The following is a 20,024-nucleotide window of genomic DNA, read 5'->3' on the forward strand; positions in this document are numbered from 1 at the left end:
CTGCGTCATCGTGATCTCTCCTGTATCATAAGACGGGAACGATACACTTACATAGCCTCTTCAGCAAGAGGCACAGGAAACTGTAGAGGTGGACATTGAAACACGGGTGCCAGGCAAGGCTATCTCCGTGTTCGAGTAGGTTCCCCCTCTCAGTGCAATTCTTCCTGCCTCTCAGCAAAACGCACATCAATACATGTGGCCAGGTGGATAAGTTCTGTCAGAGAAGAAGGAGGATCTTGTGCAGCAAGGGTATCTTTAATCCTGCTAGAAAGTCCTTTTTTGAATGTGGCACACAAGGCCTCATCATTCCATGCTAGTTCTGAGTCTAGAGTGCGGAATTCAACCGTGTAGTCACCAACGGCAAAAAGCTGTTGTATCATAGCAGATAGTTGGGTAAGTTGCTGCGCCTGTCTCACCAGTTGCTGAGACTGATGTAGCACAACGAAAGGAAGATCCGCAACTTCAGGCAGGGGTACCTCAGTGGGAACCATGGCCGGATCTTACTGTAACACTCACGTTTCAGAAGGCAGGAACTCCGGGGGATGTGGATCCACTGGACCTGTGTGGCAGATGACTCGGACCGTACCAGGGAGTGGAGTCTAAGCTGCTGCTGGTTTTCACCAGAGCCTGCCACAAAGCGGGATGGACTTGCTGCGGCAGGTGGCACCCAGGTCACTACCCCTGGCACGGCTCGACCACACAGGTGGAGGAGATGCGAGGCACAGGAGGGAAAAGACAGCTCATAGTCAGGATAGCAGAAGGTCAAGGCAGGCGGCACAGTAGTGTAGTCAGGATGTAGCAGGAGGTCAGTAGGCAGGCGGCAGAGGAGCAAGGTCAAGTCACAGAGCAAAGAATCAGATACATGGCAAGACAACTCTCAGGAATGCTTTCTCTCAGGCACAAGGCAACAAAGATCTGGCAGGGTAGTGAGGAGCGTGGAGGAATTTATCAATGAGCCACAGGTGAATTACACTAATGAGCGCACTGGCCCTTTAAATCTTAAAGCTCCGGCGCGCGCACCCTAGGGGATGGGGACACGTGCGCAGGAGCAGAGAGGCAGAGGCGGCGGGGGCAGGAAAAGCACCAGGTGAGTGACAGACTGCTTGATATTGACAAAAACTGATTATTTAATGTGTATGGGGGGGGTGCTGACTCGATCAATGACAAACTTTGGAGTAAAAAAGGATCAGACATGATGCATATGCATCCTCGGCCAAACATGCATCTATATGCTGAGGATAGGCCCACTGGTGCCTAGTGGCAAATACTGCCCTGCATCCATATCAGGCAAGTATCTTTGCCACATAAACCATATGATAGCAAACCTTCCTTACCTACATCTTAATCCCACTAACTAAATCCAGTTTTCTCTGTGAAATAAGGGGTGAAATGAGAAGGGTCATCACAGAAGTCAATAGTCCTTTTCAGGAATTTAACCTGGGAACAGATGCCAGTACACATATAATGTAGTTCATAGGATGCATGTACATTTATAAAAATCGACAAAGGTTTTCTGGGCTAAATGTATTAATGCCATATTCTGGCACCCCACTGATCAGCTGTGTGCACCCGGCTCTGTTCTCTATATATGGGTGCTGTGACTCTGGCAGATATCTCTGTATATTGTATAGTGAATTCACTGGGTTCCTGCAGCTCAGCCCCCATTAAATAACAACAAAGAAAAAAACAAATACCTTACTGAACTTAGTGAAGATTCCCTGGTCCAACATCAGTCTCTGCTTTCAGTCCTCCAGTGATGATGTGTTGATCCAAGGAACCACTGCAGGCGGCAGACATACAGAATACCTTGGCTTCTTCAGGGATTTTAGTTCCTTAAAGGGGTAGTCCGCCCCTAGACATCTTAACCCCTATCCCAGCGGCGGAACCCCCGCAATCTCCCTGCTTCACCCAGCGTTTGATTAGAGCATTGGATGCAGCGCCAGAGGCTTGTGACGTCACTGTCACGCTCCCTCAATGCAAGTTTATGGGAGACTTGCATTGTGGGTGTGTGGCCATTATGTCACGAGCCTCCGCCCAACCATCGCCAGTCAATTTTTTGGATAGGGGATAAGAATTCTAGGAGCCGAGTACTCATTTAACAACATAGTGCATCAACTTCCAGTATGAAAAACTTCCTAAACAACCTACCATACCTCAGCTTCCTGCCAGCCGGTGAGCATGACACAGAAAGGAAAGCTTGAGATATTGAGATTTCCTGCAGTCAGGTTTTTAATGGAATTAAGAGAAACTATATAATACAAGTGAATTGCTGAAGTTTAAAAAGCCGTTGGCTGTGATGAAGAAATTCATTTAGTAAATGATACAAGGATCACAGCCAAGATTCGGCATTAAATATATTGACTTGTCTGAGGATTCATGCTCCCTGTAACCTCACGTAATGTTTTCTCATTTAATAGGATTTACGAATCCCAAGTGCTGTATCCACCTTCATTTATACATCAATGATCCTGTACCTGTCAGTGCAGAGAGGGAACAGCTTGTTTGACTTCAGCATTGTACTCCAGGAGCTTCTTGTCTGGGATCGTCTGTGTGACTTTTAGATTCTTAGTCAAGGTCATTTTATTTTATTTTGTAGCATAAAGGCATAAATGATAACAAATATTTACGTAATATACATGGAGACTCATAGGTTTAATAATATTTATTATCAATATTTGATAGAAAATCATGCGATCAACAGAGTTATTAAAATGTTTTTATAGCATAGGGTTAGGACTGACCAATCGCCTTCCATATTCCAGGGATCGGGGACAGAGACCTCACTGTGCCTGATCTCTTTGGCCCCAATTATAGGCTTTTTCCTCCAGGTCTTGAGCTTCACCCTTGTAGATGTATTATGGTGGGAGACTATGGAATGTAAGATCACAATAAAAGTGCCAATTTCTTATTACCTGCCATTTTGTAGCTATTTTGCATCCTACACAAGTTTTGTTTGGGCCAAGTGACATGCAGGATAGAAAAATATATTGGTCAATTTCTGGTATCTAATATCCTCATAAAGATATGACCAAAAGCATGTGGACACACATACTATGGCCTCACTTACACAGGAAAATTTAACATGGAGTTCAGGGTGTATTCTGTGCTAAAATCCATGTCAGTTCCACACATATATTTGATGGGAATCAGATTTTTCAACAAAGCTTTAAAAATCTGTGTGAAAAAGAAGTGACATTACTCTTTTCACTCAGCAACCAATTTTCTTTTTTCTTTTTTTTTAAGTGCAACTAAAAGTACACACTATTCTAAGCATATCCAGCAGGATCATGGAAAGGAACAGTGGAAGGGCTTTTACAATGGAAAATCTGTTTCTTTAAAAAAAAATTAAAAAAAAGGAAACGGTAAAGGGAAAGCAAAAACTGATACTTCCTTGAAGCAATCCAGAACAATTCATCCTCCTATACTTCTATATTTCTATGGCTGGGTTCAGACAGAAAAGACATGTTTACAGTTTTTAGCTGGACAAAATAAAAAAGAAATGCAAAGTGACAGAAACAGATAAAATGGAGAGATTTTGGATATGTTTTATAATAGAAACCTATGTATCTGTTAAATTGGTCCATCAGAAAGGTCATCATGCTCTTAAGATGTATGTGTCCAACTGAAACAGGAAACTCACTACAAACTTCCACACTGACTCCAGAAGTGCCAACAGCACACCTTTAACTTTCCGACAACCATTTTAAAGGGGTACTGTGACGACAGGTAAAAATAAATAAAAATGCTGCAGAAGCATATAGCATAGCCTGTCTGACCCTGTTCTGAAATCTGTTTTGTGGGCCTGGTATACTCTGCCCTACCATTTCAGTAACTACTGATTGTGAGTCTCATCTACTCATACTGTATAACAGTGTCTGACCTCTCACTTGCTCTATTGCCTGAATGTTCCAGCTTCTATTCAGCAGAGTAGTAAAATGGCTAAGTACTAAAAAGGTTGCTGGACTTAGCTTTTGTATTCCAGGTGCTGAAGACCTTTATGTATTTGGAGGTATATCTAAGATTTACAGAGGGCAGTGGGTTATTTTGTTTGCACATTACACTGCATTTCTTGTACAGCTGAACCAGAGTTTCATTCCCAACTCCACCCCTATCACGGGAATAGAGGGGGACCCAAATCTATTTAGTTTAGTCTAACTATAGCCAGGAGCACATGTCATCTCCCCCAGACCTGTTATTCCTGAGATTACTAAAGTAGTGAGCCTAGGTACTGCTAATGTCCGGCATACCATCTATGTATACGACACATACCAGTCACCAGTCCTGCCTATACCTAAAATGTTCCTGAGCCTAATCCAAGTCCTGCTGTGAGGAAATTCAACATTTCTTTTTTGAGAGGTTTACAAGGATAGAGCTGAACAAGGCCTTGCTACATCTGACTGAATCTTTTATTTGGCCTTTGGTCACACCAGTGCCAGCCTGTCTGCAAAGTCAGGGAGGACTACCCATGCATATGCTTCTCGGAGTGTTGTGTCACAGATTACAACAAGACTGAGTAAAGTGGAGTCCTTTAGATTATTTAGCATTTTCCAATGGTCACCTCCTGGGAGTTCCTTGTTAAGTCATTTCTGTAATTTGGACATTGAGCTAGAGCACCAGAGAACGGTAGCATCTACACATATCTGCAAAGAGTTTTGTTTCAGGTACATGTGCCCATGGGGCCCAACAATATACTTACACCCATGGTTTTGGAATGTGATATCCAACAAGCTCATATAGGTGCGATGGCCAGATGTCCACATACTTAAGGATGTATAGTGTAGGTCACAAAATGGCAACAACATCTTGGTAAATCAAGTAGGAGATGAATTGTATGCCCCCTACTTTGTTACCTGTCATATAAGATGAACAGGAACACTTCTGTGTCCATCAAAATGGGTTATTTAATATGGCTGTTTTATATCATGTAAATTAAATAGTATGGTATGTTACTGTTAGATTAAATTTTGACCTAAGGTTTATGGCTTTTTTTTTAAACTTGATATTGATGGCCTAAATCAGTGTTCCTCAACCAGTGTGCAACAGCTGGGGGCACACTGGTTGGTAAAAAAAACACTGGCCTAGACCCCTAGATTAGAGATATACCTCACTGATCAGCAGACTGAGGGGATGTCCCCTTAAAATGTATGATGATGTGTCTGGTAGGTACTGCAGCTCAGTCCCATTCAAGTGAATGAAACTGGAAGATCCCAGAAAACTACTTTAAACTTTTTTACGTACGAATTACAGAAGCACAGAAATATGGGATAAATGTTATTGAGGATAGAACAACATGGTTCCTATGTGCAAGACCACACTGTTAAAAGAGTTAATAAAAAAAAATTAAATATAATCTTTTTTTCCTCAAAGAGCTTGGGCTTAGACTCTTATTTCCATTCATGTGCATTAAAGGGGTTGTCCGCTGCCCTGCCTTCCGGAGCTCCGCTCGCAGCGTCTGGAAGTTCATTACTCCAAATGCTGTGTGCGGGCTTCCGTGTTTGAGGCCGTCCCCTCATGACGTCACGCCCACCCCCTCGTGACGTCACGCCCGCCCCCTCGTGACGTCACACCGGCCCCCTCAACGAAAGTCTATGGGAAGAAGGCGCGAGCGCTGTCTCACCCCCTTCCCATAGACTTTCGTTGGGGGGCAGACATGACGTCACGGGGGGGGGGGGGGGTCGGGCATGATGTCACGAGGGGGCGCCCTCGAACACGGAAGCCCGCACACAGCGTTCGGAGTAATGAACTTCCGGACGCTGCGAGCGGAGCTCCAAAAGGCAGGGCAGCGGACAACCCCTTTAATTCCACCACAACATACACATGGTGGTTAAAGGGGTTATCCAGGAACTAAAAAACAGAGGTAATTTCTTTCAAAGACTGATCCCTGTCTGTCTACAAGTTGGGTGTAGTTCTGCTGCTCAGTTCAATTGAAGTGAATGGAGCCAAGTTGTAATACCACGCACAACCTGGAGACAGACAAGGAGTGGTCTTTGAAAAAAATTACCTTTTTTTTTATTCCTGGATAACCCCTTTAACACTTTCTTCAATCTTTTCTTATACACAGGATATTTTGTAAATGCACCTTAGGACAGAACAAAAAAGTAATAGAAAAAACGATACGCCTATATGCTAAAAGTGTAGGGTTGTTGGCGCTTAAAGATTCTTTATATTGTGTTATCCATAGGGATGAATTACATTTCAATATCAGGTACTCTGATCGCCGATTGTGTCCAAAGGTGCAAAAACCTATATCCAGGCTCACTCCTAGCAGGAATCAAAGTATTTGTGGAAGCTGGTTATTAATGGGTAGGAGGAAAAGAGTAACAGGAACTATTTGGCGTACCCAGAACTAAGTCTCTGGCCCTGATCAGTAGACATGCAAGCAGGCATTTCCTTTGATGCTCTGTGAATGTCTGGACAGAAAAAAAAGAACCATATAATCTACAAAAAGGACTAAAAGCTCAACAGTGGCAAAAATTAATATATTCATGTACAAGCAGCTTTAGCTATTAAACTATCCTGGCATTTTGAGGGCAATTGAGTAGTTGCACATAATGTTTTTACATATATGTATCTACCTATCTCACAGGACAGATTATAGTATACAAATATGTGCCTTATTGAGATTTTATAAATTTGTACTTTGTACAAAATTAAAAACACTTTATGATATATTAACTTTCTGCTGTGTGATATGGTCGTGTGAAATGGTCACATTCAACAGTCAAGGTAAAGGAACAGATTGATAGGCAGGGTGAACAACAATCTTTCTATAAGGATCCGGGCCTAGCTGTGAGTACAGAGCCTATATAGTGGTACACGGAGTACTAGAGACATGTAGGCATTCCATGTGCTGCTGTATAATGTCAATGTGTATGCTGTATAATGTCAGTATAGTACAGATATATTCTCCCCTAAAAACAATGCCTGCCATAACAGCAGGAAATGATTTTTTATATGATACTAAACTACGCTACCTAAGGGCAGTAAGGGGCCCTATAGTATTGACAACAACCAAACCCCAGGGCCATAGCCTGGGGTAAAACACCCATATGTAGACAACCCCTAAAACATAACTTTTAATTTGTTACTGTTAAAAAGTATGCTTCCCAGAAAAAATATGTTTAAAACTGATGCCAGAACAATACAAGGTCAGAGATAACCGTATCTGGGAGTTATGACTCCATTAACTGTGGTACACGGCACTGCAGGTGCCGCTATAATGCTTGTTTGCTCTGGAGATCGCTAAAAATAACATTCTATTTCCGGCCTCAACATATTTCGCCATTACAACGGCGTTCTCAAGAGACAATGGCTCAATCAGCCATCGCCGCTATTGCCTCTTGAGAACGCCGTTGTAACGGCGAAACATGTAGAGGCCGGCAATGGAGTGTTATTTTAAGTGATCTCCAGAGCAAACAAGCATTATAGCTGCACCTGCAGTGCCGTATACCACAGTTAATGGAGTGATAACTGCCAGATATAGTTATCTCTGACATCTTGTTTTGTTCTGGCATCAGTTTTAAACATGTTTTTTCTGGGAAGCATACTTTTTAACAGTTACAAATTAAAAGTTACGTTTTAGGGGTTGCCTAGATAGGGGTGTTTTACCCCAGGCTATGGCCCTGGAGTTTGGTTGTTATGAATGATTTTTTCTATGGATGCTATATTACTACTCATACAACTGAAAGGTTATATGGAGCCATAACATGGCCAAGTGTATGAGATCCTACCATAATCTTAACGTTTTGGCTAGTTTCGAGACTCTATTAATACATAGAATGAAGACCTTATGTGTCACTTACGTTATAATAATGATGCCAGGTTATGACAGAATTCCGTACTGATTTTCTGATTAATTGTTAAATTATCCGGTACTGTGTTTTACCCAATATCCAGTACAGTGTTTTATCTGCATTAATGGAAAGGTTACGCTCTCTCAGCACCAGTGTATAAAGGGGTTTATACAAGTTCATTAGATGAATTGCAGTCAATGCACCTTGGATTCTCATAGGACAATGTAGCATGCAGAAGATGCACAATGTACTATTGCTGATTCATTATACATTTCACACATATAGATCAAAGACTTATTATTACTGGTCTATAAGTGTTCATGGTTTGCAGCCATATGCAAGGTTCAAGTATACCAGGAACCACATGCCCATATTACTCTAAATAATTGTTGTGACATTTCACATTTTGAATCCTTGTAGTTTATTCTCCAGTTTATTATCAAACAGCTTTGGCATGGTAACCTCTGACCAGATTGGACACTTATCCTTCAGTACAAATTTGTCCAAACATACCTACAGTGGGGTCTTGGGACACCTTCCAAAAAAAAAACATTTTATAAGTAGGTATTTGGGAACATATATAATATATACATGTCCCAAATCACTGCTTTCAGTTTAAATCCTCAGATTAAACTTTACTTGACAGAAACTCTGTTTTAACCTTTGATGGACCACCTAAGCAATAAGGGAGGTAGCCCCTGTGGTGGGAAAAGGCATAATTGCTTATATAATACAACATGTTGTGTACTAGCTACTTTTCATCTTCATCTCCTTCACTCATGCTGCTGAGAGAGGCCGAGGCTGCACCTTTGGGTGATGATGGTGGTGAGGGCTTATTGAGCATCCACGGTAAGGTGGGTGAAGGGGAACGTTCTCGAGTGGGGCTTCCTGAAGGACTCTGCCTTGGAGATAGTGCTTGGAGCATTCTCCCACTTCTTTCCTGAAACATCTGCTTCTGGAAGAAAATGAACACTATTAGTACAGTGTGAATTATTTTAGTTATTTGAAGGTTTTTATTCATGAGATGTAGTAGAAAAGTGAAAAAATAACTGTTATCTCTAATACAAAGCATATGAACCAATTCTAATGTTCATGAAAAAGGTGAATTTTAACAGGCTTCTCCATCACCAGGGCCAGATCATCATTGGCGCTCATGGAGCGCCTGCTCCGGGCTCCGGGCCCGCAGGGGGCCTCCTTCACATTCAGGACATCCCTATGTCCCAAAAAATCTTTTCAGGACACAAGGATGTCCTGGCGGTTACCTCTCTGCGGCGGCCCCACATTAACTTTAAAAACACAGGGGCCGCTGGGAGATGGCGCACGCAGTTACGTCATTGACGTCCCGTGTGTGCACTCATAGATGAAAAGCAGAGCGGAGCATCGAGAAGGACGCGCGCATGGTAAGTGACCAGAGGCACTTCATCTTCAGTGTTCCGTCCTCGGCTCCCATGGTCCCGGGACTTACTGCTATGGCCCATAGGCCATAGCAGTAGATTGTGACCCCGGTCCCGGACCGGTGGATCGGTGGTCGGAACACTGAAGTGGGGCAGTAAACAGACATACAGCCTCCAGCCATACACTATATGGCTGGAGGCTGTGTGTCTGTAGGGGAACTGTACTGCACCTAATGTGGGAGAATTATACTGCACTTAAAGGACAACTGTAGTGGTCAAAAATCCCTGCCCAAATGTTCCCCAAACAAAAGTTATACAATTCAGTCAATTAGTTCTATTTACCTATATGCAGCCGTTTCTGAGATATTAGAGTTGCCAGCATAGCCCAGTAGTCCTGCGTCCGTCCCCTATTCATTACATTGCAGCCGCCATCTTGGGGACGGAGATCTCTTCCTCCCAGCAGTGTTTGTGCTCCCCCTAGCCTCTGTCAGGTCCTCCCTGCTTATGCATATGCATGAGCGGGTGCTTTCTGAGGCAGCCATAGGCTCATCCTCAGAAACGCCCCTATCTGTAAGATTGAAGCAGGGGGAGAATGAGGACGTCCACAGCTCCTCCCCCCTCCCCTGCTCTGTCTACATAGGACCTCACTTATCACAGGGAGGTTTCAAGTTTTCATGGGGGAAACACAGAGCAAACCACAGAGCAGGGAGGGGAGGACGTGTGTGAAGGAGACATATTACACTGCATGGGCTGGTGGTGTATAGACTACAGGGAATAAATATCATACTGGAGATGATTCTGTGTGTGAGAGGGGGGGGGGGGGGACTACTGAATGACACATGCTGGGAGTTGTAGTCCCTGTTATGTGTGTGTGTATGCCAGTGTTTCCCAACCAGGGAATGCTGGGAGTAGTAGTTTTGCAACATCTGGAGGCACCCTGGTTGGGAAACACTGGTGTATGAACTACAACTCCCAGGAGACTACAGAGATACAATAGAGGTGTTTGTGAACTACAACTCCCAGGAGACTACAGAGATACAATAGAGGTGTTGGTGAACTACAACTCCCAGCCAGGAGACTACAGAGATACAATAGAGGTGTTTGTGAACTATAACTCCCAGGAGACTACAGAGATACAATAGAGGTGTTGGTGAACTACAACACCCAGGAGACTACAGAGATACAATAGAGGTGTTGGTGAACTACAACTCCCAGGAGACTACAGAGATACAATAGAGGTGTTGGTGAACTACAACTCCCAGGAGACTCCTGATACAATAGAGGTGTTGGTGAACTACAACTCCCAGGAGACTACAGAGATACAATATAGGTGTTGATGAACTACAACTCCCAGGAGACTCCTGATACAATAGAGGTGTTGGTGAACTACAACTCCCAGGAGACTACAGAGATACAATAGAGGTGTTGGTGAACTACAACTCCCAGGAGTCTCCTGATACAGTAGAGGTGTTGGTGAACTACAACTCCTTTATACACTCAAACAGCAGAAAGCTGTCACGGCATGCTTGGATGTATAGTCTTACAACAGCTGGAGTCACCTCTGCAACTCCAAGCATGCACATATAGCAGAAAGCTGACAGGGCATGCTAGGATTTGTAGTCTTGCAACAGCTGGAGGCACCACTGGAATTCCCAGCATGCCCGAACAGCATATAAAATAACTGGGCATGCTTGGAGTTGTAGTTGTGAAAAAGATGGAGGGACCCCTATCAGGACAGTTTTATAGACAAACAATTATGTTTTTTTTTTTACCATTTTTACTTTCACTCTCCACTCTCCAGAGCCCACACTACAGTGAGCACGGAGGCAGCTGCTTCATCACTGGACAGGAGCAGCATGGGGAGGGGGAGATGAGCAGAAGGGGAGGGTGTATGCATAGGGAAGGGAGATGTGGGCGTTACAATATAATAATTTGCTCGGGGGGGATAGAACAGGGGGAGGGCAGCAGCTTACAGGAAGTAAGCACAAGGCATGATGGGAGATGTAGTTTTATTTTCACTTCTCCGTAATTCGTGTGCTGATAACGGGAGAACGACTGGGCCAATTTTGATGGGGGAGACATCGTTGGAAAGGTCTTTCAAATACCTATTAAATGAGGTAAAAAAAAGTTTTTTTGCCCAGCACTGCAGATGTCCTTTAATGTGGGAGAACTATACTGCACCTAATGTGGGGGACTATACTGCACCTAATGTGGGGGAACTGTACTGCACCTAATGTGGGGGAACTATACTGCACCTAGTGTGGGGGGAACTATACACCCTACCCCGAAAATAAGCCCTAGCTGGATTATCGGGGTGGGCTGCAATATAAGCCCTACCCCGAAAATAAGACCTAGGGCCAGGGGTACTCAACTGGCGGACCGCGTCCAAAGTCACGGACGTGTCCCTGCCTCGGCTGCTACCAGTAAGCAGCAGAAGGAGATCCCGCCGCCGCCGAGAGCTGCAGCTTCAGTTGCGGACGCTATGAAGGTGGGGAAGTGCTGGTTTATTATGGCAGAGGGGTGGGGGGCACTGTAGGAGTGTGGAGGACGACGGGGGAAGGGGAGGATGGGGGGCTTTAGCAATGTGGAGGATGGGGGGCTGCAGGAGTGTGGAGGATGGGGGGCTGCAGGAGTGTGGAGGATGGAGGGCTGCGGGAGTGTGGAGGATGGGGGCTGTGGGAGGATGGGGGGTGCGGCATCCTCCACACTGCTACAGCCCCCCATCCTCCACACTGCTACAGCGCCCCCCCCCTCCACAGCCCCCCATCTGCCACACTCCTGCAGCCCCCCATAAATAAATAAGCCCTACCCTGAAAATAATCCCTAGTGTGTTTTTTGTGACTAAAATTAATATAAGACCCGGTCTTATTTTTGGAGAAACACGGTAGTGTGGGGGAAATATACTGCACCTAGTGTGGGGGAACTATACTGCACCTAATGTGGGGGAAACTATACTGCACCTAGTGTGGGGGAACTGTACTGCACCTAATGTGGGGGAACTGTACTGCACCTAGTGGGGGGGAACTGTACTGCACCTAATGTGGGGGAACTGTACTGCACCTAATGTGGGGGAACTGTACTGCACCTAATGTGGGGGAACGGTACTGCACCTAATGTGGGGGAACTGTCGGGGGGGGGGGGGCATCATAATGAAGTGCTCCGTCTTCCAGGCAGCCTTAATCTGGCCCTGTCCATCACTATTCATCCATCACTAGAACTGTTGCTAGGTACTTAACAGAGAAAGGTGAGTTGAGGTTTGTTTTGTGTTTTTGCAGCCCAGGCACAATTGCATAAAGAAAACCAGCACTGGAGTACTACTTTAATGTGGTTTTCTTGTTTGTCTGTACAAATTATCAGAGGTCTATGATTTTTGGCAAGTTGTCCAGAAAAAGGAATTAATCAGTCCTGGAAGGTTTACACAGTAATAGGCTATTCACAATTGCAGACTGTGTTAGCAGGTGTTATAGTTTCCTGCAGCTCCACTACAGGTAAACTGAAGAATCACACTGTCTCTATTAAAATCAATACTGTCTACTATCATATGTAATGCACAGAAATGCTGAGTCCCTCACTGTGGGAGATACTCTATGTAACTGCTTTGCACTTTATTTTGCACTTGGAATTCCCTCTTAGGAAATCATGATCTACTAAAAGAGTAGTTAAAACAGACATCCCCTGTAATAAAGATTAGTAAGGTTTTAAATATAAGTGTAGGCTGATGGTGGTTATTTAATAATGTTGGTTATCTCATGACAGTGGCCCCTGTCAGAGAGTTGGGCAGGCAAGAGGTGAAAAGTTAGTTCTTGAAGTTAGGGTTCTGGTAACAGGAAATGTGGACAAGTGTAAGGATATTAATGACTTTGACAAGGGCAAATTGTGAGGAGTAGAGCATCTTGTGTATAGCAGATGGAGTATTTCTAGTAGGGTCCTTTCCAACAGAAATTTATTGTAAACTAAATTGCTAAAAAAAAAGAAGAAAAAAAAAGGATAATGCTGGCTATGTAGAAAGGTGTCCTTGCTGTACATGAGGCAGCATAGCTGCAGACTGATCTAAGTGCCCATACTGACCCATGTTTACCACCAAAAGCACTTACAATGGGCACATCAAAAATAGAACTGGACCGGGAGAAGAGATGGCACCAGAATGCACTATGGGGAGAAGGTAAGCCAGCTAAAGAAGTGAAATGCTCTGGACAATATTTTGTTGAGAAATGTTTGATCCTGGCATTTAGGATGTTACTTAAATATGGACCATCCTTCTAAGTTTTGTTAAAGACCAAGAACACCTCTTCATGTCGATGTTATTCCCTAATGGCCCTTTCAACATGGGTCCGCCACTCTACAAAAATTGTTCAAGAATGGTTTAAGGAACGTGAAAAAGAGTTCAAGATAATGGCCCTAATTTACAAAGACTGGAGTGTCAGTTAGGTTTTTTTTTTTCAGTGAACTCGTCTTTTTTTTCCTTGTGATTTACTAATCTGTCGCCCAATTTCCCTTTCTTTCTGTCGCAGTTTTTTTTTCTGTCGCACAAAATGTATTCTGTGCGACAGAAAAAAGTCTCTGCAAATTCGGACTACATTAGTTCTTCTACTACTACCCCTATCATGGAACAGGGTCTGTTTCATGTTGGGGGTAGTAGTAGAGGGGCTGAGGGATTGATCGCACCGGGTCTCACTTCTGAGACCCGATCAGATGTTATTAAGCAGGGGAGGCATGTTCCGATCCCCTGCAATGTACAGTAAACTTTCATTTTTAAATTTCCCACCAGAAGCCCTGAATGGCCGGGACCCAGGAGTCAATCAGGGCTCCTGGCAGAGTTTTAATATAGAAGCACTGTGGTGGGCAAAGATGTATAGAATCGCTGGGGGGGGGTATATATCTGGCCCCTCCAGCGTTTCTATATATCTTTCCCCCTGCTGCGCTATATCAAACTTAGTGGCCGCTGCGCTTGAATAAATGTACTGCCCCCCCAGCGCTATTATATATCTATACTGACCCCCGCTGCGCATATACTGACCCCCGTTGCGCATATTTATATATATACTGCCCCCCCAAGCTGCGCATATTAATCTTCATCTTCTCCCGCCCCTGGCTGCCAATGAATGAAAACTCTATTAGCGGGGGAGCGGAGGGCTGCTGCCTGCTCTCGCTGCTAAGAGTTTGTCATTCATAGCGGGCAGCAGCTGCATATCATGCTGTGGGGGTCAGACATATGGATATATGTCTTACCCACACATCATACATATACAAATGCTGGCTCACCGCTATGAATGACAAGTAAGCTATTGGGAGCAGCAGCGCGAGCCTCTGCTCCCCGCACTGCTTTACTTGTCATTCATAGCGGTGAGCCGGCACCTGTATATATAGATGCTTTGAGGGTCAGACATATATCCATATGTCTGACCCCTACTGCGCATCTATATATACAGGTGCCGGCTCACCGCTATGAATGACAAGTAAAGCAGTGCAGGGAGCGGAGGCTCCGCTGCTGCTGCCAATAGCTTACTTGTCATTCATAGTCGTGAGCCGGCATTTGTATATGTATCATGTGAAGGTCAGACATATATCCATAAGTCTGACCCCTACAGCATGATATGCAGCTGCTGCAGCCCTCGGCTCCCCCGCTAATAGAGTTTTCATTCATTGGCAGCCAGGGGAGGGAGAAGATGAAGATTAATATGCGCAGCTTGGGGGGGGGGGGCAGTATATATATAAATATGCGCAGCAGGTTCAGTATATGCGCAGCGGGGGTCAGTATAGATATATAATAGCGCTGGGGGGCAGTACATTTAGAACTGAGACCTGGTGCGATCAATCCCTCAGCCACTCTACTACTAACCCCAATATGGAACAGACCCTGTTCCATGCTGGGGGTAGCAGGATTCACTCCGTTTTGAGGAATTTACCGACAGCTCTGAGCTGTCGGCTTTCTGTGAAGCAAAACTCACAGGTTTTCCTGTGAGTTTTCTTCACACTCAGAGTGTTTTTTCTCTTTTTGTCGGGTTCACGCCCCTTTTCGAGTAAAACACGCCCATTTTGTAGGTAAAAAAAAAAAATCTCGGAGTGTTTCAGAAAATGTAGGTTGTGCGCCTAAATTTAAGTCGCAGATTTGGTTGCAAGCGGGATGCGACCAAATTTTAGGCGCAATAACAGAGAAAAAGCGTCGGTTATCCTTTAGTAAATGAGGGCCAATGACTTGGCCTCCAGATTCCCCAGATCTCAAACCAATAAAAAAAAATGGTGAGATGTTCCGAAAAAGCAAGTTTGACCCCACCTCACTTACAGGACTTATGTGATTTGCTAAAGTAATGGAAGTTGAACTGCAGTACTCCCATAGAAAACTTTTTTTTTTTTTTTTTAAATCAACTGGTGCCAGAAAGTTAAACAGATTTGTAAATCACTTCTATTAAAAAATCTTAATCCTTCCAGTACTTTTTAGGGGCTGTATACTAAAGAGAAATCCATTTCCTCTGATGTCATGACCACAGTGCTCTCTGCTGACCTCTGCTGTCCATTTTAGGAACTGTCCAGAGCCGCATATGTTTGCTATGGGGATTTTCTTCTGCTCTGGACAATTCCTAAAATGGACAGCAGAGGTCAGCAAAGAGCACTGTGGTCATGACATCAGAGGAAATGCATTTCTTTTTTGGATTTCTCTTTAGTATACAGCCCCTAATAAGTACTGGAAGGATTAAGATTTTTTAATAGAAGGAATTTACAAATCGGTTTAACTTTCTGGCACCAGTTGATTTAAAAAAAAGTTTTCCACGGGAGTACCCTTTCAACAGAACATTGTGTTAATTCTCTGCTGAGTATGTCGATATGTACAGCATATGCTAAGTCTACTTTTATCTATTTCTGTTTGCCACGTGTATATGTAAAATTAAGCCAAATATAACCATCTCTAAGGTGATGCCTTACCATGCCCGGATCCGTCCAGCCATTCGCCCGTTATCTTCATTTTTCAAGATATGCAAATCATCTTCTAACTGGCAGGGGTGGGGTTACTGCCTTCATCTGGCACTGTGACGTCAGCGCCGCTTGGCCTGCAGCACTGCCCGGCTTATGCATATTCATGCCCTCCCTCCGTATCTCCATCTCCTCTCCGCTCTGTATGTGACTCCACTGCGCATGTGCCGGCTTCCTGTAAACACCCGAGAGCGGCCTCAGCACAGTGGAGTCCTGTATAGAGTGAGGAGGAGAGGGAGATACGGAGGGAGGGGATGAATATGCATAAACCGGGCAGTGCTGCGAGCCGATCGGTGGTGACCCCGCCTGTGCCAGTTAGAAGATGATTTGCATATCTTGAAAAATGATAACGGGCGAACGGCTGGACACATCCGGGCATGGTAGGCATCATATTGATCAGCGTCCCCTGCACTACCAGCTAGTACCTCTGGTTAGTGCGGGTGGGGGGGGGGCAGGGTTGCTGACAGTTTTCCTTTAATGACCTGAACGTAGTAAGCTAATGACTTGGAATGGTCTACTTCCCACTTGTACAGTACAAAGACTTCGGACATTATGATAGTCATAAAGGAATGCAAATTCTGTACGCACCCAGGCACCATCAGGACCGAATAACTCCAGAAAATTTCCAATAAATTCTCTTGACTTCTCCTCCCACTTCTGGATTAAATCGTGACTTTTTTCTTCCACCTTGTAGACAAATTCTTTAGATTTTTCTTCTACATTTTTTACTTTTTCTTTCATTTTATCTACTTGGTTTTGAAATCTGTATTTTTTCTCCTGATAAGAAGTCAAAAACAGTTCAAATATCATTCCACAGCATATAAGTAGAATGCCAACTGGCATTTCATTAATACCACAGTTTATATTCAGGTGGCTATAGCGTCCTTGAAGAGAAGGGACCTAGCCTTGGAATATGCATCAGGAAGCAAAGAGAATTACTTGAAAAAGAGCAGAGATCTGTCAGAATGTTTTACTCTCCCAGGATAAGCATGGTGAAGTTAGGCTGGGTTCACATATATCAGGCATCCGGCATAGTTTCCCTCTGGCGTGCATCGGAGGGAAACTGATGTTAGAAATTATCCCATTCATTTAAATGGGACAATTCACAATCATCCAGCGTCTCAATTTTAAAGCCAGATTGTTGGACACGCCGGAGGGTACAGGGTAATGCAGCTTTCCCTGTCCACCGTTTGTCCAGAAACAAAGGACGCAGGACGGCATACAACTGATGACAACTTGTCATCATTTGTGGCATCAGTTGAATCCAGATCTAGGCTGAGTTCACCTATGCTGGATGCCGGACATATGTCAACACAGCCTCAAATGGCCACCCTGCTACCTCTCTACCGGGGGGCTCCATGTTACCGTATATGATATCAGCTCCATTCCTCACTGCACTGAGACCTATTTGGTATAAACACAGCCCTTAATGTGTGAAGTGGAAGGAAATGTATCTCTATGCTCCGTGAGTCTCATATAGACTGCTCAAAAAAATAAAGGGAACACTTAAACAACACAATGCAACTCCAGGTCAATCACTTTTCTGTGAAATCACACTGTCCACTTAGAAGCAACATTGATTGACAATCATTTCCACATGCTGTTGTGCAAATGGAACAGATAACAGGTGGAAATTATAGGCAATTAGCAAGACACCCCAATAAAGGAGTGGTTCTGCAGGTGATGACCACAGACCAATTCTCAGTTCATATGCTTCCTGGTTGATGTTTTGGTCACATTTGAATGCTGATGGTGCTTTCACTCTAGTGGTAGCATGAGAGGGAGTCTAAAACCCACACAAGTGGCTAAGGTAGTGTAGCTCATCCAGGATGGCATATTAATGCAAGCTGTGGCAAGAAGGTTTGCTGTGTCTGTCAGCATAGTGTCCAGAGCATGGAGGCGCTACCAGGAGACAGGCCAGTACATCAGGAGACGTGGAGGAGGCTGTAGGAGGTCAACAACCCAGCAGAAGGACCGCTACTTCCGCCTTTGTGCAATGAGGGGCAGGAGGAGCACTGCCAGAGCCCTGCAAAATGACCTCCAGCAGGCCATAAATGTGCATGCGTCCACTCAAATGGTAAGAAACAGACTCCATGAGGGCCCGACATCCACAGGTGGGGGTTGTACTCACAGTCCAACACCGTGCAGGACGTTTGGCATTTGCCAGAGAACACCAAGATTGGCAAATTTGGCACTGGCGCAGTGTGCTCTTCACAGATTAAAGCAGGTTCACACTAAGCACATGTGACAGATGTGACAGAGTCTGGAGAACGTTCTGCTGCCTTCAACATTCTCCAGCATGACCGGTTTGGCGGTGGGTAAGTAATCGTGTGGGGTGGTGTTTTTGGGGGGGCTGCACAGCCCTCCATGTGCCTGCCAGAGGTAGCCTGACTGCCATTAAGTACCAAGATGGGATCCTCAGACCCCTTGTGAGACTATATGCTGGTGCGGTTGGCCTTGGTTTCTCCTAATGCAAGGCAATGCTAGACCTCATGTGGTTGCAGTGTGTCAGCAGTTCCTGCAAGAAGAAGGCATTGATGCTATGGACTGGCACTCCCGTTTCCCAGACTTGAATCTGAGTGAGCACATCTGGGACAATATGTCTCGCCCCATCCACCAATGCCACGTTGCACCACAGACTGTCCAGGAGTTAGCCACCTCATCGGGAGCATGCCCAGGCGTTTTAGGGAGGTCATATGGACACGTGGAGGCCACACACACTACTGAGCCTCATTTTTACTTGTTTTAAGGACATTACATCAAAGTTGGATGAGCCTGTAGTGTGGTTTTCCCCTTTGATTTTGAGTGTGACTCCATATCTAGACCTCCATGGGTTGACAAATTTGATTTCCATTGATAATTTTTGTGTGATTTTGTTGTGAGCACATTCAACTATGTAAAGACGAAAGTATTTCATACAATCAGTTTATTCATTCAGATCTAGGATCTAGAACTTAGTGTTCCCTTTATTTTTTTGAGCAGTGTATTTATATAAAAGAAAGTGACCTCTGGTCCACACACATTCCCCAGTATGAATTAGCTGCTCATATTAGGGGAGGTAAAAGGGGGAGCAGATAAGCAGTTTACCCTCACCATTCTTATGCTGGGAGGGTAAAAAAGAATCTGGCTAGAATGTCGCTTTAACAATATTGTATGCAAAAAAAAAAAGCAGGGACAGAAAGAGCATGGAGTCTGTGAAGTGCAGTGTATCCACATCAGAAAGGGACAAAAGATTTTACCAACTAGTAACAGTCGTGGTTGTTACTGCCTGGAGACCTACTAAGGGGAGATTTGTCAAAACCTGTGCAGAGGAAAAGTTGCCCAGTTGTCCATAGTAACCAATCACACCGCTTCTTTCATTTTTATGAAGGCCTGTGAAAAATGAAAGAAGCAGTCTGATTGGTTGCTATGGGCAACTGGGCAAGTTTTCCTCTGCACAGGTTTTGATAAATATCCCCCCTATAGTGTACAGAGCACTGTTTGCCATCAGGCACCAGAGAAAGAGAGAAATATCTGAAGAGTTTGACTCATTTATGAATTTAAAATAAATATTAAAGTGTTGCACTGGCGACTGCTTCTTCCCTCATGGGCAGCTTATTTCCTAGCTCTTAAATCTATGTTATGCGGCTGTGCCCACACTGATGTCTTTAGTTTTCAGTTTGCTCTGGCATTTTTGACAGCCATAATAGTGCATTCTAAAAAAAAGCTATTACTGAGGTCCAAAATACTGGGAACCCTGATGTAAAACTAATACCCCATTATAGATTTTGAAGGCCCGTCAAGAGTAATAGATCTTGAAAATTAATCTGGCACGGCTTTCCTGGCATCATTTAAAAGTAAGCAATGACAATAATGTGAATATAGACAT

The 20,024-nt window shown here is 44.3% G+C and overlaps 1 protein-coding gene across 4 annotated transcripts in view; it reads right to left on the reverse strand.

The window, feature by feature from the left end:
* Window positions 1-8,190: 8,190 nt before the first annotated feature.
* The window catches only part of PCYT1B (phosphate cytidylyltransferase 1B, choline), a 126,401-nt gene continuing 114,567 nt past the window's right edge, over window positions 8,191-20,024 (reverse strand). The window contains exons 7-8 of one of the 4 annotated variants that reach the window (XM_056558788.1): window positions 16,745-16,933; window positions 8,191-8,742 (exon numbers count right to left, since the gene is read on the reverse strand). In XM_056558788.1, coding sequence (XP_056414763.1) covers window positions 8,545-8,742; window positions 16,745-16,933 — 387 coding nt within the window. In that variant the 3' untranslated portion in view covers window positions 8,191-8,544. Of the gene's footprint in view, window positions 8,749-16,744; window positions 16,934-20,024 lie in introns of all 4 variants that reach the window. The other 3 variants (XM_056558787.1, XM_056558786.1, XM_056558790.1) reach the window with 3 other exon arrangements.

This window comes from Hyla sarda, chromosome 2, assembly GCF_029499605.1.
Source record: "Hyla sarda isolate aHylSar1 chromosome 2, aHylSar1.hap1, whole genome shotgun sequence".
Classification (NCBI taxonomy): Eukaryota; Metazoa; Chordata; class Amphibia; order Anura; family Hylidae; genus Hyla; species Hyla sarda.